The following is a 23,983-nucleotide window of genomic DNA, read 5'->3' as shown; positions in this document are numbered from 1 at the left end:
TACAACTTTTTAAGCAGCACTGAAAATTTGATGGAAATAATTTTAAAACAACTTCAGTTTGGGGTTGGATTAAAAGGACTGACTTGGTTCATTCACAGAGTTGTTATATAACCTTTGACTACAGAGCGAAACTTACAATGACTGACCAAGGTCCCTTGGCAAAGGATCCTCTGTTCTTTGCAAACAACTCTTATCTCAGACCTGACAATCCCACTATACCAAACACATCTTACAGGATATTCATCCATAAAGAGTTACATGTAAGATACAGAAAGCTCAGAACATGTCAAAATTCATAATCATTGAGAGATTATGAGAAAGTGTATTGGTAGTATTTAAGGAATAGTGTATTTACACTAAAAGTATGCTTTATATAGGCTTGGGCGTTATTTTCTACTGACTAATTTCTCCTCCAAGCTATGGCCCACTTGGATAGGGGGGAAATGTCACCCTGTCCTGTTTGAGCAATGCAACGCTCACATTCTTTAGACCTGCACAATACTAAAACTTAGAAGAGAAAACCATCTAAGGCAACAATCAAACCCACTTCTAGAGAGCACCACACAATAAGATGGGGGGGGGAGGGGCATCTGTGACTAGAAACAAGTGGCTATTTGTACTATAACAGGAGAAGGAGAAGCACTCTGTATCCATTCTCTGAGGAAACCCCTTGTGGAACAGGGGTGTTTTCAGGACCATTGGGACCCTGATTCTTGAGAAACCAGGCAACTCCGCAACAGGCTGTATTTTGGTAGCAGGGGGAGGAAGAGACTCTAGCTCATTAGACAGGAAAGATGACCATTGATAAATGCAAACCCAGGGTTGTGTTTTATGGATTTTGTTCTGTATTGGAAATAAAAAGGGTATACCACACTATTTCTATTACATTTTCATTTTTTTCTTAAATAAACCTACTTTTGTTTTATTGCAAGTGCTCACAAGTAATTTTGGTTTATAGGAGTGGGAGTTTAAGGTAAAACTGGAGTACACTGTACCTTTCAGTGCAGGCGATCTGGAATTTCTGTGAGCAATCACTGTGTAGGGATGTTAGATGTTGTTTAATAATTATGTAACCACACCAAATCTTAGCGTTTACCCAATTATTCATTAGTCCCCGGAAGGAGGCGGGGGGGGGGGGGAGGGGGGAAAGGTCGGCACCAGCAGCCAATGCACTCCCAGGCAGCCCCCTGCCACCCAACGCTGCTACCTTTATACCATTTAAAAACCAGCTCCCCGCACAGACCGGCTCCCACCTGCTGCTGCTTCTGTGTCAGAGGCAGCAGCGCATGGTGGCAGCAGCCCCTGTCCACGGGGGTTGGCGCCCAAGCTTCCTGCAGATAGAGCCTGCACCAGCATCCCACAGCATAGCCTCTGTCTTGCCTGCCCCCATCCCTACCGTGTTGCTGTCTCTGATAGAGGCAGCCGCATTAGGGGGAGGCAGCTCCACGAAGCCAGTGCTTGGGAGGAGCCAGCTTTTAAAAAAGTTTGACAAGATTTTTATATATAAAATGTCACTTGCAGTCAAATCTGCCAATTACCAAACACATCAGCTTTGCGTTTTCATTGTATCTATCGTATCCAACTTCTGTTTGGTATTTCAGCAGAAAAACGTACAGAAACATTTGGAACTAAGCTGGATGCAGATCCGTAAGTATGTGTTTTACTCCTTTATTACACTGCTCCAGCAACGTGACTTGCCTATCTAATAATGGGATAATGCACTTTTCAAGAGCCAGTCAATGACATTCCTTGATCATGCAGAAGATTTTGCTTAAGAATGGAATGCACTTTTCTCCCATTACCCCACTAAGGTCTCAACTAATGGCATGTCTGTCTGTCCAAACCTGTCCTGATTCAGAAGGCTTGAGACACTGGAATCAACTATTGTGCTACAACAATGTGTGTCACACGCAAAATGAGGGCAGAGGGAAGAGAGGAAGTGATTAAAAGGAATTTGAAGGGAAAAGCAAAGATCTGAAGTGTAAACGAACTGTTTAACAAACCTGATTTTCTATATACTGAAACTGCCTGGTGTTAGCTTCCTTCTGAGTTGTCCTGCTGCCCAGAACACCTCCAAAGCTGCCAGATCCCTGAGATGGTTTCACAGCTGATAACAAATGCACATGTCATTTAATCTACTTGTTATTGTATTTACCCTCGCTTTGTCACAAATCATTTAAGATTAGATTTTCAAAACACTCACCAGATGTACATGTAAAAAGCAGAATCAATACATGGCAGGTAATACAATATCAGGCGTACATGGGTTTAAAAAGCAAAGGTTTATAGATTTTCCTCATACTGTTTGTATACTTAATGTGCACCAAACCCAAGCGTTCAAAGAAAGGAGAGGAAACTGTGCATGTCTTTGAAAATGGTAAACATTTGGTAATCATTTTTCAAATACTAGCATACTTTTAAAATTAAATACCACGAATGCCAACATTGCAAGAAAGTTACATAAACATTAAAATGAAGCTGAATTCAATGGCCCAAAGAAAATTAAAACAAAATCAGTGCGAGGCATAAACAACTTTTAATAAACAGAAGACAAAATAAAGGTGACCGAACACACACAAACTAATTCAGAATCTTATCTTTATCCAACCTGCTGTTACCAAAATTCATTCTTTGCACTTACTCGTATGAACTCTGTCCTGGAGGACTGCATCCAGATACATCCTCATTTCGTTTGCATCCTTAGAGGGTACTTTATCAATAGTCAGGAAGCTGGCATCTTTTAGAGTTAGCATCAAGCAACATAATTTTCCACCATTTGGTCGAAGGACCACAGTTTTAATGTTATGGCTTAGCTGGAAAGAAAGTAAAGGTGACTATAACAGAGATCATTGTAAGAAATTATTAAGTACTTCCACAAAAAACTCAAAAACCAACTATGTTGTCCAAGAGTTACAAAGAAAAAAACATATTTAAATACAAATATTTAATACAAATACAAACCCTCCTTCTCCTCGAGTCATAACTAAAACTCATGTTAATCTGGTTAATGAATTTTAAAAATGCTGCTCAGAAAAGACAGCACTAACACTATCACTGACAAACCCCTATTTTCAAGTGTTTACAGTATTCTGAAACTTCCTTCGCTGGATTCATATTTCTTGTTTCTCTCAGTGCTCAGTAAAATTTCATTTAGCTGCTACAAATATAAAAATTAAAGAAACTTTTAATCAATTAAGAATATTTTTTCAGCTTTTCCTCAGTTTTTTAATAATTCAAGACTTACAAATTTTCATATAGTTAGCCCTCGAAGTACAAAATTCTTGACAAGTTGTAAAAAAAGTGCTTGGTAACCAGTGAGTACCAAAAGATTGCTGTATATTCCATATAAATTTGACTTTGTTTCATTATATATCCATCTGTTTATGCAAGAACTCCTCCTAAATGGTAACAGCTAGGGCCACCAAATTAGCTAGGCAGCTTACTCTTAGCCTACCTTACGACAAGGTCAGCGTTTGGTTGTGCTGGGAACATAAGTGGCGGGAATGTTCCCCCCCCCCCCCGCCAGTGGAAAGGGAGGAGCAGAGAGAGACACGATCCTCACACTGACTACTGGGGGCAGCAAGTAGGGATGGGATACTGCAGAGTGAGTACTGGGGGCAGCCACAGCAGCACAGGACTGATGGGCTGGAGATGGGGCTTTGGTGTTGCAGTCCAGGTCACTTTCTACAGGTAAGGTTCCCTCCCCGCACCTATAGGGCCTGTTCTTTCTCCCTTTCCCCCCGCTACAGGGCCTGGAGTTTCCTCCTCACCTTCAGGGGTCTGCACACTCCCCCCTCCCCTCCTCCTCATGCCCATGTGATTTCCCCTCCCCCCCATCTGAGGGTCCTATGGGGTCTAGTGATTCCCCACCCCTGGCCACTTCACCTAGAGAGTGGAGATTCCCTCCTCCTCCTCACGCAGCGCAGGGCTCCTCTCTGGGCCTAGGGGTACCCTCCTCTCTCCTTCCCACATGGCTCCTCACAGGATCAGGATGTGGCCTCTCCCTGCACCTCCTTTTAGTTCCCAACAAAACCCAATAAACCATTCCTGGAGTTACACACCTGAGCACCACCGGGTAAACCTGCTAGTTTTAAATAAATTTTAAAAGTACTAGTGCAGCAAAAGTCAAATACAATGGTAACATTAAAAAAAAAAAAAGTACCTCTCCCTAATTAATCCACATTAAGGATGTTAAGAGGCAGGTAACTGGCTAAACATGTTGTCGACAGAATTTGTATCGACTACACAATTACTCGATAGGGGAAGGCGCTCAGTCCTGGCTTGAGCTGGGTCTGGGAGCTATCTCTGCTGCGGCGCTGCAGTTTAAATGTAGTAAGAGCTCGGCCACTGTAGACAGGGGCTACTGGTGAAGCAGCCTCTGTTCGTAGCCAGCCTCTGTCCACAGCCAGCCCCGGGCTTGCTGCAAACAGACTGCTCCGGCAGCAGCCCCTGCCTACAGAGCAGCCTCTGCTCGCAGTGAGCCTGGGCCTGTCACAGACAGGGGCTGCTTTGCAGCCGCCTCCCCTGCCCCACCTCTGCACTGCTGTCTCTGATAGAGGCTGCAGTGCAGGGGAGGAGGGGGCAGGCAGCATGGCAGAGATGGTACTCTGGCTTTTAAGCCAGCTTCCCCAGCACTGGTTCTTGCTTCCCACCCCCCTTGCTGCCTCTGATACAAAAGCAGTAAGGGTGGGGGTAAATGCAAGTAGTCGACTCCACTATCCGATAAGCTTAGGTTTACTGGGTAGTCAACTACTCACTCACATCCACATATCCCTTCTCACTTTCTGCTAAGTTAGCTACAAGAAATCACCTGACCAATACCTGTACATAGAGAAAAATGTTTTTAAACAGATGAATCACAGTTCTTGGTATCCTAAGAAACCAAGTTTTACAGCAGCATCATTATAATGTTTCTAGTGTAGACATAATGCACTTCAGTCCATGATTTGAGTTTTTCATTTGGAGAAACTGATGTCACCATATTTAGAACTGTCATACTGGGTCAGACCAAAGGTCCATCAGCCCAGTGCCCTGTCCGCCAACAGTGGCTAATACCAAGTGCCCCCAGAGAGAATGAACAGAACAGGGAATCATCAAGCGATCCCTCCCCTGTCACCCATTCCCAGCTTCTGACAAATCGAGGCTAGGGACACCATTCCTACCCATCCTGGCTAATAGCCATTGATGGATCTAACCTCCATGAATTTATCTAGCTCTTTTTTAAACTCTGTTAAAGTCCTGGTCTTCACAACATCCTCTGGCAAGGAGTTCCGCAGGTTCGCTGTGCGCGGTGTGAAGAAATACTTCTTTTGGTTTGTTTTAAACCTGCTACCTATTAGTTTCATTTGGTGACCCCTAGTTCTTGTGTTACGGGAACAAGTCAGTAACTTTTCCTTATTCACTTTCTCCACACCAGTCATGATTTTATAGACCTCCATCATACTCCCCTCTTAATCTCCTCTTTTCTAAGATGAAAAATCTCTGTCTTTTTCATCTCTCTTCATATGGCAGCTGCTCCAAACCTCAACCATTTTTGTTGCCCTTTTCTGAACTTTTTCCAATGCCAATATATTTTTTTTAGATGAGGCAACCACATTTGTACGCAGCATTCAAGATGTGGGCATACCATGGATTTATACAGAGGCAATAAGATGTTCTCTGTCTTATTCTCTATTTTTTTTTTAATTATTCCCAACATTCTGTTTGCTTTTTTGACTACTGCTGCACGTTGAGTGGATATTTTCAGAGAACTATCCACAATGACTCTACAATCTCTCTGGAGTCGTAACAGCTAATTTAGTCCCCATCATTTTGTATGTGTAGTTGGGATTATGTTTTCCAATATGCATTACTTTGCATTTATCAACATTAAAATTAATTTGCCTTTTGCTGCCCAATCTCCTAGTTTTGTGAAATCCTTTTGAAGCTCTTCACAGTCTGCTTTGGTCTTAACTATTTTGAGCAGTTTAGTATCATCTACAAATGTTGCCCCCTCACTGTTTGCCCCTTTTTCCAGATCATTTATGAATATGTTGAATAGGACTGGCCCCAGTACAGACCCCTGTGGGACCCCACTAGTTACCTCACTCCATTCTGAAAACTGTCCATTATTCCTATCCTTTTTTTCCTATCTTTTAACCAGTTATCAAGCCCTGAGAGAACCTCCCCTCTTATCCCATGACAAGTTACTTAAGAACCTTTGGTGAGGGACCTTGTCAAAGGCTTCCTGGAACTCTAAGTACACTGTGCTCACTGGATCCCCCTTGTCCACATGCATCAGTACATGCATCTGACAAAGTGAGTCTTTGCCCATGAAAGCTTATGATCCAATAAATCTGTTAGGCTACGTCTACACTGGCCCCTTTTCCGGAAGGGGCATGTAAATTTCACCAGTCGTAGTAGGGAAATGCGCGGGGGATTTAAATATCCCCCGCGGCATTTAAATAAAAATGTCCGCCGCTTTTTTCCGGCTTTTAAAAAAGCCGGAAAAGAGCGTCTACACTGGCCCCGATCCTCCGGAAAAAGCGCCCTTTTCCGGAGGCTCTTATTCCTACTTCAAAGTAGGAATAAGAGCCTCCGGAAAAGGGCGCTTTTTCCGGAGGATCGGGGCCAGTGTAGACGCTCTTTTCCGGCTTTTTTAAAAGCCGGAAAAAAGCGGCGGACATTTTTATTTAAATGCCGCGGGGGATATTTAAATCCCCCGCGCATTTCCCTACTACGACTGGTGAAATTTACATGCCCCTTCCGGAAAAGGGGCCAGTGTAGACGTAGCCCAAGTCTATAAGGTGCCACAGGACGTGTTGTTGTTTATGCAGATTCAGATTAACATTGCTACCCTTCTGATACTTGTCCACATGCTTGTTGATGCCCACAAAGAACTCTAGTAGATTAGTAAGGCATGATTTCCCTTTACAGAAACCATGTTGACTTTTCCCAACAAACTATGTTCATCTATGTGTCTGACAATTCTATTCTTTACTATTGGTTAAACTAAGTTGCCTGGTACTGACATCAGACTTATTTTATACCCAATACTTGCTTTTTTGGTTAACTAAATATTTTCAGTACAGGAAGAATTTAAGGATGGCCTTCAAATCTTCCACTCTCCCCTAAAATAAGTACAGCAGAGAAGAATTTCAACCACATGACCATTCAAGGTCAAACCTATTACAACACACAAAAAACTCTTATGACTTAACAGCATTCATCATCATCCATATTCTCCAGCCACCAGTTGTGACTCGTTTAAACTATATTATAAAGTCTCTTTGGGACAAAGATAATCTTTTACTTTATATCTGCATCTAGCACTATGGGGCCCCAACCTGACTGTGGCTTCTAGACACCACTAACAAATAAAAAAGTAATTTTGACAAGTATGAAGAGCTGCCAGTTACTGAAGCGAGAGAAAGATTTAGTTCAATTTGCCTCTATAACATGACAGTAGGATCTCCCAAATCTGCAGATGAAGAGGTTTCTGATTAATCTGAACCGGAAGACAGAAAAAAGGCCTAAAACTCCTCCTAATGTTTCCTGTCCCAAAATATGAATATCATCAAGTGCACACATTTTACTTATCGCCTTATAGTTGGTATGAACCTTATTTTTCTGACAGCAAGAGCTATCAAAGCTCCAAAAGGAAGTGGTGAAAATCAAGTTTCTTGGCACACTAATAACCTAGACTGGACAGAAGTGTAGTTGATGTACAACAGTGAAGAGTTTTGCACCTGGACTAAGGGTATATTTACACTGGAAATGTTCAGCACTTCCACTGGAAAAAGTACTAGTGTAGTAGAAAAGGCATACGTGACCTAATAAATCGCCACACAGATGGTCTGAAAGTTTGTCAAATAAGCAAAAAGAGTTTAAAAAAGCGAATACAAAATAACAAGATACTATATAGTGTTTGGTTCATTTTACTTTCATGTCTTAAGCATTTTCATTTCTTCCCAATAATTGGTTTGTCCACTCCTGCCTTGGCATTCTACCCAATGATACACCTGAATACTGTAAAGTATGTTTATACAAAAGGATTAATGTTCTAGAAATGAAAACCAAGAAACAGTAACAGAGGGAAGTCTGTGAGATACTTAGTAGTCTTTGAGATGAAAGCTGTTCACAAAAGGGAACAATCCATGCATTGCTCATATAAAACACCTTGATATCTGAAGTACCTGAAATGTCTTTGGAATTCCTCCAACATTGTAGTGAACGACTAAACTCACTTTGTTGTCCTTCTCCACAATTTCAAAGCTTCCTTCTTTCCATTTTGTAATCCCAGTTTGCATGCTGCGCATCCGTACAGGCCCATGCACCTTCAGTGGAGCCATTTTTCTTGCAGATAAATAACTTAAAACAGTTGAACTAAATTTACTTCACTTTGAATCCTGTTAAAAATAAGAAAAATTAAAATTGGCAACTAGCAAATAAAAGTATCTGCATAAAGTGTAAAAATCAGGAACAGCATTTTTTGCAGGAGTCTAGAAAAAATAGAATACAGTAAATGAAATATGTATTAGGAAATCTTCCATAATTTGGCCAGCATTACTTTAAGCCAGTGGTCTCCAGACTCTTCAGGGTTCATGCTCCTTACCCAGACTGGGGGCAAAACTGTGGCTAAGGGGAGGAAATGTAGACAAAAGTAAGGAACCTGAGGCTGTGGTCACAGTTGGAGGCCAGACTCAGGGGCATGAGTAGAGCTGAGGCCTTGATGTGGGGAATGCCTCGCACCTTGGGGAACTCTGTTTTAATCCCTAAATATTTAACACTGAGTGAGATGACTCAGTACAAACAGTGAAAGATCTTGCAAGTCTAAGAATGACATTTACAGAGTTACCAAAACAAATTGATCTTGAGCTAAGAGCAAGCAGGGAAAGATGAGGGGGAAAAGACAACAAATTTTCCAAGAAACCATTTGGTTTCCAAAATTGGACAATAAAACCTCTAATGAGAAACTGACTTTTTATAATAAAATTTATTCTTTGTATTTGCAAGTTTTACTTATTGTCACCTCAACGTCACCTGTTTCTCTCTCTCAGCCACCTGTTGCATCTTGTCATTGATCTAGATTATCATCTTTTGGTTATAGATTGTGTTTTGATATTGGTACAGCACTTTGTACAACGAGACTCCAACTTGACTGAGGCTGCTAAGCAACGTTAATACAAATTACTAAAACAATGTGACAAATTACTCTTTAAATAATCCACATTTTGATAGGAACTGTCTGATTAAAACCAACGAAGGAAGGAAGCTTTGCATAGGATCACACACACAGCCCTTTTCTATTTAACTTTTGAGGGGGATGCAGTTCAATACAAGCTAGGGACACGCAAGCGACAATCACCAGGCAGCAGGGCTCGCAATGGTTCAAGTGCGAAGGGCGTTTCTTTCGGGGCAGTGAGCGGGTGCACGGCAGAGTCCGGGGAAGGGGAGGCCGTTCCTGCACAGGCCGAGAAGCGGCATCACAGGCCCGTGCCCAGGGCAGGGCGGCTCTGCGGGGCGAGCCCGACAGGCACAGGGGCCAGCTGGGTCCCCGCGCGCTCAGAGCGCCACACCGCGCACGTGCCGCGCCCCGCGCGCTCACCGGCAAAACCCACCGGGGGGGGCGGGGGGGAGACGGGGCAGCGGTCACGTGGGGGCAGCCCAGCGCGAGGGGCACCTGTGGCGCGCGCGGAGGGCAGCGGGCCCCAGGGACTGAGCAGCGCGCGGCCGGGCTCTGCCCCCCCCCCGGGGCTCTGCCCCGCGCGCCGGGGGGGGGGGGAGAGTGACCCACTCGCCCCGCCCCCCCACCTGCCGTGCCCGGACAGCGCCCCGCCCGGGCGGGGGAAGGGCTCGGCCGGGCTGACCGGGGGCTCTCGCGGCTGCAGGCGGCCGGAGGGGGAGGGGGCAGCTGAGGGGGCCCGTGGGGGCGGGGGCCGCGGCTCGCTACCTGCCGCTCGGGTCCCGCGAGGCCCCGCCGGGCGCTGCGCTCGCTCCTCAGGGAGGCAGATGGCGGGAAGCGGGCAGCCGCGCGAGACGCCCCGCGCGAGACGCGGCACGTACGGCACGCGCGCGCGGTGGCGTCACGGCGCTGCGCGCAGGCTCGCCGCGGGCCCTCCGCCGCCCCGCAGAGCGCGCCCTGCTCGCCCACAAGCCGCCGCGCGCAGGCGCCTCACCCTCCCCCCCCCCGGCGCGGAGCACGTGACGGGGTGAGAGGGCGGAGGGCAGGGGTCAGGGCGGCGCGCAGGCGGCCTGGGCCCCATGGCGACGGCAGCGGCCTCCTGATCCCGGGCCCGGGCGGCGGCGGCTCCGAACATGCACAGCCTGGCCACGGCCGCGGTGAGTCCCCCCGCCCCCCCCCTCCGGCCGGGCCCCTGCGGGCAGCGACGCGGGGCCGGGGGGGCTCCCCGCGGGCGGGCCCGGGCACAGACCCCGCCCCCCCGGCGGGCTTCAAAACGGCGGCAGCACGAGGCGGCGCTTCCCGCACGGGCGGAGTCGCTGCGGGCCGGAGGGGCCTGGAGATCCGCCCGGCCCGGCCCTCGTGGCGGCCCCGCGCCCCCCGCAGCCTCCCCTGCGGCCAGGGAAGCCCCGAGCCTCCGGCCTGGCCCAGGGCCCCTCCCCCTCCCCTAGCCGCTCTGGACAGCTGGTGCCCTGCCCAGCTCGGTCTCCCCTAGCCCGGACTCCACATCGCGCCGCCGCGCAGTGAGTCAGGAGCGCGCGAAATGGTGAAACGGCGGCGGGGTCGCGGTTTTCATGGGTCCTTTCAAACCGTGCGAGGGGGCTGAGGGCGCCTTTGAACAAGTCTCCCAGAGCTTTGACAAACCAGGACTAGGCAGCACTTTACAGACTCACAGGATGGTTTATTAGATGATGAGCTTTCGTGGGCCAGACCCACTTCCTCAGATCAAAGAGTGGAAGAAAATTGTCAGAACCATAGATACCAAAGGGTTGTGACAATTTTCTTCCACTATTTGATCTGAGGAAGTGGGTCTGGCCCACCAAAGCTCATCACCTAATAAACCATCTTGTGAGTCTTTATACTGCTGCATAGCCTGGTGTAGCTGAAACAAAGAACAGGACTAACACGGCTACATTTCTATCACTATCCCATAGCTTTGTGCGCTGTGATCGAATATACTTCAGGTTCATTCTCCTGCTATTTACATTTGGTAAATGCAGCTGTCTGCAGGGGGGGGCTGCACTACACAACGCTATCCTTGGTTGAGCAAGGTGGAGCACTGGCCTTTTACGACGAGACCACCAGTACAGTCTGTATTTAGAGTGCTAATCTGAAAAGAACATAACGTAACAAAGGGGAGGTCCAGAGAATGGAGCAAACACAATAAAAACAGACAACTTGATATAGAAGCATGAGCGTGAACTTACAAATCAGTCAGTGCCTTGCAATATTGTTGTTAAATAAAGGCTTCATATTGGTGTTACCGTGTTGAAAATCTAACAATATAGGCAGAAAATAGACAATTGTATGTATGTATTGATGTTTTTACCTAGAATGCTTCAAGGCAGTTGCCAGTTGGAGACTGTTTCTTAAATTATGTAAAATCAAATCTGCTATGTAATAGGGATGTAAGCGACTAGCCTGGCAGCTCTTAATACATTTAAAAGGCAGAGCCGCAGTGGGATTAGCTGCCCGGGGCCGGGAGCTAACCCCATTGCAGCTCTGCAGTCCCGCCCCCCCCATCAACTAATCGACTAGTTGATTAAGTGCAATTTACATCCTTATTATGTAATAGTCAGAGTTGCAGTTTGGCAGACACTGTGTCCTGAGCTCTTCAGTGATCCACAAATGGTCAGTGTGTATGGTGTTTTAAAACAGCTATGACCTCACTCTTGCATGCATGAAGCACAGCAGAGTGCATTAGTAAGATCAATATGTATCTGCAATGTTTGTGATATTTGGCATTACCCAAGATCCTAGGGAAGGAGAATGATACCTTCAGCCTTGAGAACAGCAGTTTAAAAATTAGATGATTTTATCAACAACCGCATGAAATATAGGTGGGATGTACAGAGAAAAATAACATCAGATGGGAATCTGTATGATCTGTGGGGAGAAATTTGATTCTTACTGAGGAAGGCACTGAACACTGTGGATGTATGCCTGCGTTGCTAAGGAGTGAGTGTATTTGAACTGTTAACGTGAACTGAAGCTTTCAATATGTCTAGTGAATTAGGCCTGAACGTATAGCTCTCCAAGAGCCTGCCATCATAAACAAACACAAAGTAGACTTTCCCATTTTCCCTGTATTTCTAAGCCCCCTTATAGGGAGTGCTAATAGGATTACACTTGTCACAGTTCACCATGCTCACGAAATATCCTGGCTTCAGGATCTGAAAAAGAATCTGGAAAACAGACAAGAGAGTCAGAGAAGGATTGATTTGAGGAAAGTTGAAGAGTTAAAATGTATGGCGAGCTTTGCAGGGCAGGGATCAAGTGTGGATAATACATCTATAGATCATCTGATGGCACTAAATAAATACTTTCCTAAGTTAATAAGAGCAAACAGTTAATAAGTCTACAGGTTCTTGATCCTATAAATACCAAAGGTGAGAGAGTTAGTTAGAATGTGCATGGTATATAATGGGATTGAATGGATGAAACAGAGGGAAAAATTTTCGAAATGTCAAGAAACACTTGCTGATATTGAGAAGCGAGTCTGTAGAATGGTATCCCAAAGACTTAGTCCCTAATATGCATCTCTAACCTCTACAGTTCGGTAAAGATTGATCCCAGTTGTATAGTTTCACTTCTAGTACTAGCTGGTTTCACTTCATAGTTCTTGAGCATGACGAATTGTAGAGGAGATTGCAAGGGAATACTTAAACCCAAATACACTGCAACTAGTTGGCTTAACGTTCAAGAAAATAGTCCTATTGAGATCTAGTTAAACCTAAATTTTGAGCTTAAACTACCAAGCTGCTACTTTACTTAGTGCAAGAGAATTTAGTTTATATCGCTGTTTTAAAGAGCATTTGAAAGATCATGAAACTTTGTTTTTAATGAAAGTTTAACTTCTCTGAAAAGGAAATCCCAGAGATCTTAAAATCCTGGGTTCCCCAGTGTGATTCTTTTATTTCTGAGACTTCACTGTCTGTGTTACCCTTTCACTGATTTTGTGGAGAAGGGGGATGGAAATAACTTTTAAAACTGTCCTGCTTAATCTTAAAAAGATTTTTTGAGTGTAGGTACAGATTTACCCTTCTCGGTTGTAGTCTGGGAAGAATTTTTCTCACAAAGCAAAGTATCAGGGAGTTCCCTTTGAGAGAGATACTTAGGGAAGTGGCTGAGGTTCTTGGGAACACAAGCAAGATGAACAGGGTGGATTTGTGCAACACCTATTTGTAGCACAATGTCTCTCTAGCAATACTTTTTTAAATTCTTCATTGTATAAAACATGAGAATTTTTTTTCTTTTATGTGGGACCCTTATTTTAATGTAGATTTGAGTGAGCATTGCTGGTGTTGAAAAGCTGCTGCTTTAAGTATTTCGGAGGTTATAAAAGCAGTGGAATCTAAATAAAAGTATTTTTCTGTACTTTTAAGTAATCCTTTAAATCTGTTTTTATTATGCTTGCACTTGAGTCTGTGGATACTTAAGGTAGACAAGGCTGGTGCCGTGATCTAGCACAGATTTCCACTGGAGAGAATTAAAAATAACCTGCCCTAGGGCTTGGCTTGTAGAGATGGGAAGTTTTGTGATTCACTGAGTGCTACTGAAGGAAGTTACTAGGGAACATTTTGCCACGAGATACAGAGAAACTGCAGTAGCAATAGGTTTATTCCATGAAGCAAAGCACCTGTCCATGTTTTGTAGTGGGTGAAATGCTAAGCATTGACCTGAGATGTGTTCTGGATACAGGTAACTGATTCCACCTTTGCAACTGGAACTCAGCATTGAGTGGGTTCATCTGCCGCTCTCCAAGTGAAAAGGGGCTGGTCTGAATCTGATAAAATGGTTGTGACTCACATATTGTATTGTCTGCTCTCCAGCCTGTGCCCACAGCACTGGCTCAGGTGGACAGAGAGAAGATCTATCAGTGGATTAATGAGCTGTCCAGCCCTGAGACCCGGGAGAATGCTTTGCTGGAGCTGAGTAAGAAGCGTGAATCAGTCCCTGACCTCGCCCCGATGCTATGGCACTCGTTTGGCACAATTGCGGCTCTTCTCCAGGTGGGTGCTTTCCCTTTCTGCCAGAAAGAACTGCTCAGGGTGAGCGCACTCGTTGATGTGGCTTTTCTTGGGTCTCTCAACCCTTCCTGTTGCAGGGGAGTCTTAGAAATCACACACCTCCTCCTTCCCTTTTCCCCCTCCCCCCGCCTCAGTCCCTTCGTTCACCTCTTCATCAGTCCAGCTTGTTTCATGGCTGCTGCTGGACTCTCAGCACGAGACCTGGGGATTCCTTGAGGCACTGTGAGCCTCCTCTTCAGCATACACATGGAACAAGGGAAGGAAGTCAGACAGGGCTTAGGTTAGAAATTGACAGGCATGGGTCAGACTTCTTCCCCATGCACACTTCCCCCGTGCTCATACACTTCACCCTTCTTGGCATCTTCAGCTAAGGGGACCAGAGGTCCCGGCATATGACTGATGAGAGCAGAGCTTTGTATGCTGGGACTTCTGGCACAGTGAGCTTCCAGGGCATCAATCCCCATAGTGTCTGTCTAACCATTAAAGGCAGCTGTCCTATGCTTCATTACATGCAAAATAGATGTATCACCTTGGCACCTGGCAATTTTCATGGTGCAGCCCTCAGTTGGGTAAAGTGTGGCCTCCCATGTTGTATAACTTCCTTTTACAATTAGGCTTGAAGCAGTGATGTGGTGGCAAATAGAAGGCAGCCGTTTCTCTGGCACCTACAGCCACGTAGCAGACAAACACGTTTTTGCAGCGTGATCCAGTTTTCTCCTTTGATTTTGTTCTTTCTTTAACCTCATTAGGAAATTGTAAATATTTATCCATCGATCAACCCCCCAACCCTGACGGCCCATCAGTCTAACAGAGTCTGCAATGCTCTGGCACTCCTGCAGTGTGTTGCATCGCATCCGGAAACCAGGTAACTGTCGGACAGAGCATTGGGTAGCGCCTGGGAATTGTGTGTTGTGCTGTGTAAATGGCTGGCTTGGTGCTACACTGGGCAAGTGGCGAGTTCGTTCATATTGCCCCCACGTTAAGGGCAGGGTGGCATTGGACACTGGATGGCAGAGAGCAGTGTTGTGTTGTCACTGGTTCCTTTGGGGATCAGTGTAGATAGCTGTGCAGAGCCCCACACATAGCACATGGCCTTTTGAGACTTCTTGAAATGCCCCGGGCTCTACAATCTGATCTCCCCAAGACACCCCAGCCAAAATTGTGCCAATGCCTAATGAGAGACAGCTTCCACCTGGGGAGCTTGCAGTGTAATTGGAGAAAACAAGGGAACATGTCCCCAGCTCGCTCCCAGGCCCTCTGGAGTCCCAGCCAGTGCCTCATTTGCTGGAGAGCACGGCCTCTCCAGGGACTGTGCCCGTTGCTTGACTTCCTGGCAAAAAGTGATCCAGGTGGCTGAAACCCAGCCTCGTGGCCACGTTCCTGCATGTTCCGCTCCACCTGTGAATAAGGCCCTGTCGTGAAACAAGCTGTGGGAACAGTTAGGAAGCAGAACATCGTTCAGCCTGTACCAGACGTGGTTTAACGGCACCGCTGTTTGAGCCAGGCTTGGGTTCCTTTAACTTCATAACAACATGAATGCGCAAGATCAGTATCTGCAGGCTGGATTCTCTTTACTCCGAGCACAATCCCGGGTCTTCGGCAGAGAGCGATCCCCCTAGGCCGGGCTTTGGAAACGAAATGTTAACAGGGGAACCCCTTCCTCTGGGACTTCCCGCAGTCTGAGTTCTCTCCAGCCCATCCTCCGAATGGGTTCTGGGGCTAGGAGCCAGGCATGACTGAGTGCTGTGGGGGCCGCTGGTTTATGTAATATTTGTTATAGTGGAGTGGTGCCTGGAGGCCAGGCAAATTGCAGTCCTGTCATGCCAGGACCTGGGCATGCACCTGGTAAATCAGACGCTGCACCAAAGCACCTGCAGCCTGAAAGATCAGTTGTAGTGTGGTGAGACAAGCAGCAGATCAGGATGGGGGGAGATGAGGCAATACAGAAATGTGGGGATGTGTACTCCATAGCCTGTTGGGAGCGGTACCTGGGCCCCATCGCCTGCCTGCTCATCTTGCACCAGTAGTGCAGCTCAGAGCACATCCTGTCCCCTCTGTCTGTTTGTAAAGGAGGATGCTTGGCCTGCCCGGCTGAGCAACGGGTGCTAATGTCTGATCAGGCGGTTAGAGGTACCCCGCTGCGTTAGTGTTGTGTGTTCTGTGTAGCCCTCTTGGCTTCTTGTGGTGTGTGTTCAATGTGTCTTCTGCCTTTTCTTCCAGGTCAGCCTTCCTTGCAGCTCACATCCCTCTCTTCTTGTATCCCTTCTTGCACACAGTTAGCAAGACTCGGCCATTTGAATACCTGCGGCTTACCAGCCTCGGCGTGATCGGTAAGCACTCCTGCAAAGGCTGTGAGCCTTGGCTCCTCCTTTCCTATGGCCGGTTCACTCCGTGCCTCCTAGCGTACCAGGACCTTACATCGCCGTTACTGTTCTTCCCTATGTGAGAACATCTGACTTCCCACTGGCGTGCCTTGCCTGCCTGACTCCCGTTAATAGGAGTGGGAAGCGTGTGTCTAAGTGCTACGTGGCCCTGGAGGCTTGGGACCTGGGCTGTGCTGCTGGTGGGGTTTGTCACGCACAGTGCAAGAGCATCTGATGTTTCCATAGCATGGACCAATAGTCCTTTCTTTTGGTTGAGCAGGATCAGGCTAACACGGCTACATCTCTGTCACTGCCTCTTGCTCTGGCACCGGAAGCTCCGGTTCCATTGGGACGTTCTGGCCTGAAAGCAGGCGGGGAGTTTGCTTGTCAGGGATGGTCAGGCGGCTGGTTCTTCAGCTACGTGAAGGGAAATGGTTAAGGGGGCACCACACTTCCAGGGACTGTCTCCATTTTCTCGCCGTTTCCCTGCACGGTGGGGCGGGCGGGAAGATGCTGTCTCTGAGACACATTCATGTTTCATCCGGGCAGCCAGTGGTCAGCTGAGGGTTCGATTCCGCTCGGGTTTGTTCCATTGCTGGCAGGGGACAAAGCTTAGACTTGACCTGCCTTTTTTATTCTGCTGAGGTTCCCTCACCAGACACCTCAGCAGATTCAGCATGAGGACTGCACTGGCTGCCCAGTGCCCCCTTTAAAATCCCTGGGTGACTACATGCCCCAGTTCGCGTAGCTTCCTCCTATGCTGGTCACACTGATCTTCACTCAGACTTATCGCCCCAGAGCAGCGGTCTGTGCTCCATGCACAGCGTGGCGAAGGTGTGAGGCTTGGAGAACAGTTACAAGGCCCTATTGTTGCATGAAGCCATCTTCTCTCCCTCCTTTTTCCCCATGCGGTCACGATGTGCTAGTCGGTGTCTGTGGCCAAAAGGCCCAATCAGACAGAGAGCAGGAGGGGCAGTTTGCCCTGGTGTGGGTAACAGCAGCACTTCAGTCTCTTCGAAAGGGATCTGTGACCCCTTCTACTTCTCTCTGCGACTCAGCTAGGTCCACCCCGGCAAGCGGGGCCTGGATAGACCTCTGCCAGCAGTGACCCCCTTTAACAGCGAGCGGTGGGCCGCTTTCAGCAAAGCAGCACTAGGATGGTCCCCACTGGACGGTAACAGTTTGAGAAGCTGAATTTGGGGTATGGCTGCTGCTAGAGCCCGGGTCACTGAAATATTCTTTCTTTGTGCGCTGGCAGTGCCCGCAGTCCGTGCCATCCCGAGCAGCACCTGCACCCCAGCCACGGTGGGGCCATACAGATCTTTGCCTCCTGGCTCGGGCTGCTCTTTCCCAGTGCCTGCTCTCTGACGCTCTCTTGTCTGTTTCTAAGGGGCCCTGGTGAAGACAGATGAGCAAGAAGTGATCAACTTTTTGTTGACGACAGAAATCATCCCCCTCTGCTTGCGCATCATGGAGTCTGGCAGCGAACTTTCCAAAACGGTATTTGCCTGTTGTCGAAGTCAGTGATTTGGGTTTGTGGGCCTCCTGGCCGCTTTCCTCTGGGGCCTCTGTGTTCTGTTCATCATGCCCCTGCCCGCGGCAGATCAGCGTCGCTCACCAGTTAGTCGACCTCCCCCTGGTGTAACATGACACTAAGGTGGCAATCGCGCTGGCAGCCTGAGCTGGACGTTACCCGCTGTGCTCTCGAGTTGCGCGGGAGGGGGGAGGGGGGAGTACTGCCTGCGACGCCCCCCTTGCTGCGGAACGGCCTTCCGTTGGCCTGTCTGGGGTCTGTTGGCCCTGGATTGGGGACTGTAGTGACTGTGCAGTGCTGAAGCGTGAGAGCAGCACCTCGCTCACTAGTCCTGCCATCCCCTCGCCGCTAGCTTGGATTGGTGGATATTAAGGTGGGAGGGTACTATGAGTGTAGTCCACCTCCTCCATAGCCCAGGCCTTTGGTGGTTGATTGAAGCAGCCAGGCAGTGTAACATTAGAGATGAAAACTCCAAGCTAACTGGGCCAGGCTGTATAGAGCTAGGCAGGGCTGTGGGGTGGGCTGCTCCTTCCTGTTTGCCCTTCCAAGAGCCTGATCAGCCTGCATGAAGAGGTCACAATTGCCCATTGCCCGTGGTAGCGTGGCAGGAGTATCCCATAGCTGCACGACTAGCCCATGGCTGCACTGCTGCTTACGTCCCTCGGGGTGTGAATGTTCCATCCCGTCGAGCAAGGTAAGTGACACCGGCATGAGCATGGCTGTGCACAGCGCTGTCAGTGGGGGAGCTACTGCCGTTCGCTGCGGGTGGTTTACTTGCCCCAACAGAGGAGCTTTTGCGCCCCAGCAGAAGAGCTGCCTGAGAGCACTTGCACGGGTGCGTCAGTTACAGCTGTGCCGCTGTGAGCTCGCCAGTGCAGACAGCCTTAGTGATCGAATGGCTCCGTACAGCCCTTCGTTAATATCCAGCTCTTGTATCTGCCTCTCTTCCCTCCGGAGTGTCATTGTAGCCACGTAAGCCCCAGGATATTTGAGGGACAAGACAGGTGAGGTCAGATTTGTCATTGGCCCAGCTTCTGTTGGTGAGAGGGGCGGACTTCTGAGAGCTCTTCGTCCAGTCGGGGAAAAGCGTTACAGCTAAATGCAAGGTGAAACGCCTTAGCTAGTTCATACGTATCCTGCAGGGCCTTTCCCGGCAAAGTGGGCCATGCACAACCCTGCAGCCACAGGACGAAAGGAGGAGTTGGTGGTGTCCAGTTGGGCGTGATAAGCCATACGTCCAGGGTCTTTATTAGGATTGCATATTTAGTGTCTGGCAGAGTTATGAGCTGCAGCTCTCGGCCGCTCTTTGAACGTGTTGGGCAGGTTTCCTTGAGGTGGCAGACTCGGCTAGAGCGCGATCGCTTTGACGGGTTCACCCGCAGCAGATGCAGAGTGGGGTGTTGTCTTATCGCTTTTCTGTGCGAGTCCGTTCAGGCTCCTATTGATTTCATCCCCGTCGTTGTGACTGGGGCGTTGGCTGAGGCACACCACGCCTCACCATAGCCACGTCTAGTGACCGTGGAGCTCGGAAGGTGCCTTCTGGGGTGTGTTTCTCACGGTAGCAGTGGAGATGTGTCTGCAGGTTTGGCATCTTCTGTTCAGGGTGGACTCTAGTGCTGCTTTGATGTTGGAGGGTCCTGGTCTGTGGAGAGCATCTTCCTTTCTCCCTTTCCTAGTGAATTTCAGCTGTTCCTTCCCGTTTGAATCAGAGGGATTCCCACTGGGGATGTAAGCCACTAGTCGACTAAGCTTATCGGATAGTCGACTAGTGATGCGATTAGTCGCTTGCCCCCCTTGCTGCCTCTATCAGGGAGCAGGAGCCGGTGCTGGGAGGAGCCAGCTTAAAAGCCGGTTCCCCCAGCACGGTCTCCGCGGGGGAGCAGGGGTGGTAGAGGCACAGTGGGACTGAAGCAGTCTCTACTCGCGCCGCTTCTGCTGCGATTCCACTTTTGAAATGTACAGTAGTCCCACTTGTACATGGTAACGGCTGCAGCGCCGCAGGGAGCCCGGCAGGGTTCTGGAAGGCGCCCTTGTAGACTAATCGAATAGTCGATGGAATCCCATCGTCTATTCCATTAATCTACATTTAACATAATTTAAATTTAACATCCGATTGGTTAATTAAACATCCCTAGTTCCCACTCCTGTTACGATACCCGATCCCCTGGTACGTGTCCGTTTGTAGACGTTTGGGGTTGCTGTCAGAAGGGCAAACGGGACATGGTCCCTTGTCTGCCCGTTACGGGTGCGGTGGGCCAAGCAATTCCTCCTCTCTCTTCCAGGTTGCGACATTTATTCTACAGAAGATCCTGCTGGATGACACAGGATTGGCGTATATCTGCCAGACGTACGAGCGGTTTTCTCATGTCGCCATGATACTGGTAGGGGCGGTTGCTCCCTTCTCTTCCTAAAGGGTCAGGCTGGGACAGGCGGCTTGTGATCGTGAGCGTACACTTGCTGCTGAGGGTCTGTCCTATGCCAGCTTCCCGCGGCTTGTAAATCCACCCGCAGCATGTCATGGAGCTCAGGCCGCCACGGGTGGAAAGCCTGCCACTGGTATTCGTGACTAGACCTGCACAGTGAGACTCTCCCAGGAAGATCCCTCGGGAAGTGGGACACAAACAATACGAAAAGTAGCTTTTTTAGCAGCCGGGGCCTGCGGTTGGATTATGTAGATTTCTGCCAACTTCCTATTAAACATTTGTGCCTGTCTCTTACAGCGCATGGGGAAGGGAGGGGAGGGCTGTTACCTACAGGCAAACCCAGCGAGCGAATGCTAACCGCGGTCCTGGGCAATGCTTTCCATGCTGAATCTTGGACAGCGCTCAGGGAGATGGAACTCCTGCGGTCCTTGGTTGAATGAGAATTCCGCTGGGAAGGGACTGGCCTGGGGCTGTGATCGGTGGGGACACCTTGCTCCGTCCAGGGACGAGGGAGGGCCAGAGCTCTGCAGTAGCGGCTCCGGTTTGAGCAGGATCTTTGAGTTGGTGCTGTCTCCTGGTAGTGTTACAAGCGGGGCTGGAACAGTGACTCTCTGCCTGTCAGTGGGCACAGTCATCTCTGCCTTGGTGGCTGCCGGACCCCAGTCCCGGGAGGCATTCAGCACTTCCCGGTCCTTTTACCAAGCGCTGTTTCTCTGACTCTGCTCCTGTCGCACAGGGCAAGATGGTCCTGCAGCTCTCCAAGGAGCCGTCAGCAAGGCTGCTGAAACACATGGTCCGCTGCTACCTTCGCCTTTCCGATAACCCCAGGTAAACATTTCAGGAGTGTGCCAGGGCCGCGGGGGGCGAGAGCCGAGCTGCTTTCCCCTTCTTGCTGGACGGGCCGTTCCGTTCCCGCTCCGTGTGCCTGCCTCGCGCTCCGCCTGGGAAGTGGGGCTTGTCTCCAGACCAGCCGCGAGCTCCCTCCGCTCTGCCCAGCTTGTGCATTGTAGCCTGTAATGCAGGTTTGGCAGGGTGAAGGGCCGTAATTGCAGCTGTCCCAGCACGCCTGCCCCGGGTCAGAACGTAGGGACCAGAGCCCTGTGCTCTCCACCTCGCTCGCCTGGAGCTGAGACGTGCTGCCAGGGGCTCGTAGGGGCAGAGCGGTGGAGTAACGAGGGGCCACGGCCCCGGCTAGCTATGTTCACGTTGGCTCTGTGCCCATCCCAGCTGGCTCTGGAGCCCGACTCCTCCGCCTCCGCATGCGGAAGGGGGTTGTGGCTGGGCAGGTGTTGGGACGCGGGGCCCTTGGCTCAAGGGGAGGCTGGGATCTGCCCGGAGCTCGTGGGTTTGGGGAAGGGGTGAGACCAGAGCCGAGGTCTGGGGAGGCCAAGTGGGCAGGAGCCCCGGGCTGCAGTGACTGGGCTGTTCGAGCAGGAGGCCGGCTCGCTCCTGTCAGTGTGAGTGTCTGTGTTGGTGCCCGTTTCTGTCCCCGCTGTAGGGCCCGGGAGGCTCTCAGACAGTGCCTTCCTGACCAGCTGAAGGACACCACCTTCGCCCAGGTGCTGAAGGACGACACCACCACCAAGCGCTGGCTGGCGCAGCTGATCAAGAACCTGCAGGAGGGTCAAGTCACCGACCCCAGGGGCATCCCCCTGCCCCCGCAGTGACGCCCGCGGAGGCGGGGGACCAGGGAGGAAACAGCTCAGGTTTACAAAGAACCAGGAACCCATGACCTCTTCCAGGACTGCCTGGGGGCGCAGGCCGGGCTCCGGACTGCCCACCTCCCAGCCAGCAGGGCCGCTCCCCCAGCATGGGGCTCTGGGCGTTGACACCAGCACATACTGTTACTGCAGCTTGCCAGCCAAGCACCGCCTCTCCCCAGCTCGGCTGGCATCTGCCCGGTGCCGGGCCAGGCCGTACCCCTGCGGACGTGAACTCTCCCCCGCGGCGTGTGGGGCACGGGCTGCCTCCTTCGCGTTCCTTGTCCCCTCACCGGTTCCAGGTCTGTTCAACGAGCGAGCTCAATAAAAGTTGACCCAGTCGCTTTCTCCCCTCCTCGGAGCACAAACCGGCTGCGTCTCGCCCCGGGCGGCCCTCCTGACGCAGAAAGCTCCTTTCTGGCGCTGCCTCCCCGGCTTCGCTGGCCGGAGCTCTGCTAGCAGGGGGCGAGGGAAGGCAGAGGGCCTCCTGGCTTGTGGGCCCTTCCTTAGGGCCGTCGTGTTTCTGGGATGTAAATCCTGCATTTCGGGCGCTCTGGCGGCTGGGTGGCGGCTGTACTCCACCTACCCGAGCTGCTTGTCCGGCATCTCCTGGGCTGTAGTACAGCGCTTCTCCCAGCACCGCCTGGCCGGCAGGAGGCTGGGCTTTGCCCCCTGAGCCCGCTTCGCTGGCCAGGTGCGTCAGCGCGGCCGGTTGGCTGTCAGGCGCTCACCGCATGAGGAGATCCTGGCAGCAGAGGGCCCGGGGAGGAGCAAGTTGGGCAGGGGCGGTGCTGTCAGGGAGGTGCCAAGGGCAGCAGGGACGTCGGCTTTGCTGGGGTGCCAGGCGTCGAGGCTGCCTTGATCCACAAGGGCTCTTGCTCCTCCCCCTTCGTCCACTCCTCGTCCCTGGCCCAAAGGCGGCCGCAGCAAGGCCGTCTGGAGAGACACCTGCCCGCGTCGCTCTTCAAACCAAAGGGGGGAGGCGGATTGGCCAGCGCTTGTCCTACAGGGCTAGAGGCCGGGGGCCCCCAGTGCCAGCGCTGGCCTTGCCCTGCAGTGACGCTGCTCGGCCCTGGCACCCAGCAGACGGCAGCCAAAGCTCGCGCTTCCTCGGGAAGAAGCTTTTCCCCTTTTGCTGATCATCGGCCATGTCATTGTGCCAATAGTGTCTTAACCCCCTCCAGGCCTCTCCTCCCTCGCCCCGGGCTCTGGTTTTATACCGCTAGGCTCATTTTTCCATCCCCACCTTGACACAACTTAAAAATGCTTCTGTTTTGTAACTTAAACTTAATAAAAAAAACCCAAAGCACCTCCGCTCCCGTCTGATCTCTGAGCGTGGGAGCAGAGGCGCCTGCAGGCAGGGGGTGCGAAAGCCGGACAAGCCCGAGCTCCTGGAGTCGGTACGGGGGGGGGGTGAAACTGCTCGGGGGGGTCCTGGCAGGTTTAAGTGGGGGACCACAGCTTGGAGCTGCCTTGGCCGCCTCCTCTGCCGGTCTGTTGCCTCGGCCCCTCTCAGGGTCTTGGCAGCATCTGGCTGCAGGAGCTGCTTGTGTGTTGCCGCCGCTCAGAGAAGTGGGCCGAAGCCACCTGCCGCTAGAACGTATCGCTGGGCTTGGGAGAAAATCTCTGGCTCCGAAACCCCTCCAGGGAGACGCTGCCCTGCTTTGAGTGTCTGTGGCGGGAGAGGGGGAGCTTGGTTCCTTCCTGCCCCCTCCCGGGGCTGCACTCGGGGGCCCGCTCTCCGGCAGAGCAGCTAAGACGGTTTGTGCTCGT

General features: G+C 50.4%; 2 protein-coding genes across 5 annotated transcripts in view; one reads left to right on the top strand and one right to left on the bottom strand.

The window, feature by feature from the left end:
- The window catches only part of USP37 (ubiquitin specific peptidase 37), a 54,790-nt gene extending 44,710 nt beyond the window's left edge, over positions 1 to 10,080 (bottom strand). The window contains exons 1-4 of one of the 2 annotated variants that reach the window (XM_075932970.1): positions 9,932 to 10,080; positions 8,226 to 8,387; positions 2,642 to 2,813; positions 2,004 to 2,107 (exon numbers count right to left, since the gene is read on the bottom strand). In XM_075932970.1, coding sequence (XP_075789085.1) covers positions 2,004 to 2,107; positions 2,642 to 2,813; positions 8,226 to 8,330 — 381 coding nt within the window. In that variant the 5' untranslated portion in view covers positions 8,331 to 8,387; positions 9,932 to 10,080. Of the gene's footprint in view, positions 1 to 2,003; positions 2,108 to 2,641; positions 2,814 to 8,174; positions 8,388 to 9,931 lie in introns of both variants that reach the window. The other variant, XM_075932969.1, reaches the window with a different exon arrangement.
- Positions 10,081 to 10,159: 79 nt separating this feature from the next.
- CNOT9 (CCR4-NOT transcription complex subunit 9) lies at positions 10,160 to 22,552 on the top strand. Of its 3 annotated transcripts, none has more exons than XM_075932979.1 (8): positions 10,160 to 10,320; positions 13,993 to 14,172; positions 14,940 to 15,055; positions 16,411 to 16,520; positions 17,944 to 18,053; positions 20,370 to 20,468; positions 21,247 to 21,338; positions 22,009 to 22,552. In XM_075932979.1, the coding sequence occupies exons 1-8, from the start codon at positions 10,297 to 10,299 to the stop codon at positions 22,175 to 22,177; spliced, it is 900 nt and encodes a 299-aa protein (XP_075789094.1). In that variant the 5' UTR covers positions 10,160 to 10,296; the 3' UTR covers positions 22,178 to 22,552. The 3 variants fall into 3 exon arrangements, with proteins under 3 accessions (XP_075789094.1, XP_075789093.1, XP_075789095.1); XM_075932978.1 differs by having other exon boundaries at positions 10,169 to 10,320; positions 22,006 to 22,552; XM_075932980.1 differs by lacking the exon at positions 10,160 to 10,320 and adding an exon at positions 10,528 to 10,683 and having other exon boundaries at positions 22,006 to 22,552.
- Positions 22,553 to 23,983: the final 1,431 nt, after the last annotated feature.

The sequence above is a fragment of the Pelodiscus sinensis genome, chromosome 7 (genome assembly GCF_049634645.1).
Source record: "Pelodiscus sinensis isolate JC-2024 chromosome 7, ASM4963464v1, whole genome shotgun sequence".
Classification (NCBI taxonomy): Eukaryota; Metazoa; Chordata; order Testudines; family Trionychidae; genus Pelodiscus; species Pelodiscus sinensis.
Note: the sequence above shows the minus strand (reverse complement) of the source record. Positions and strands in the feature narration are given on the sequence as shown.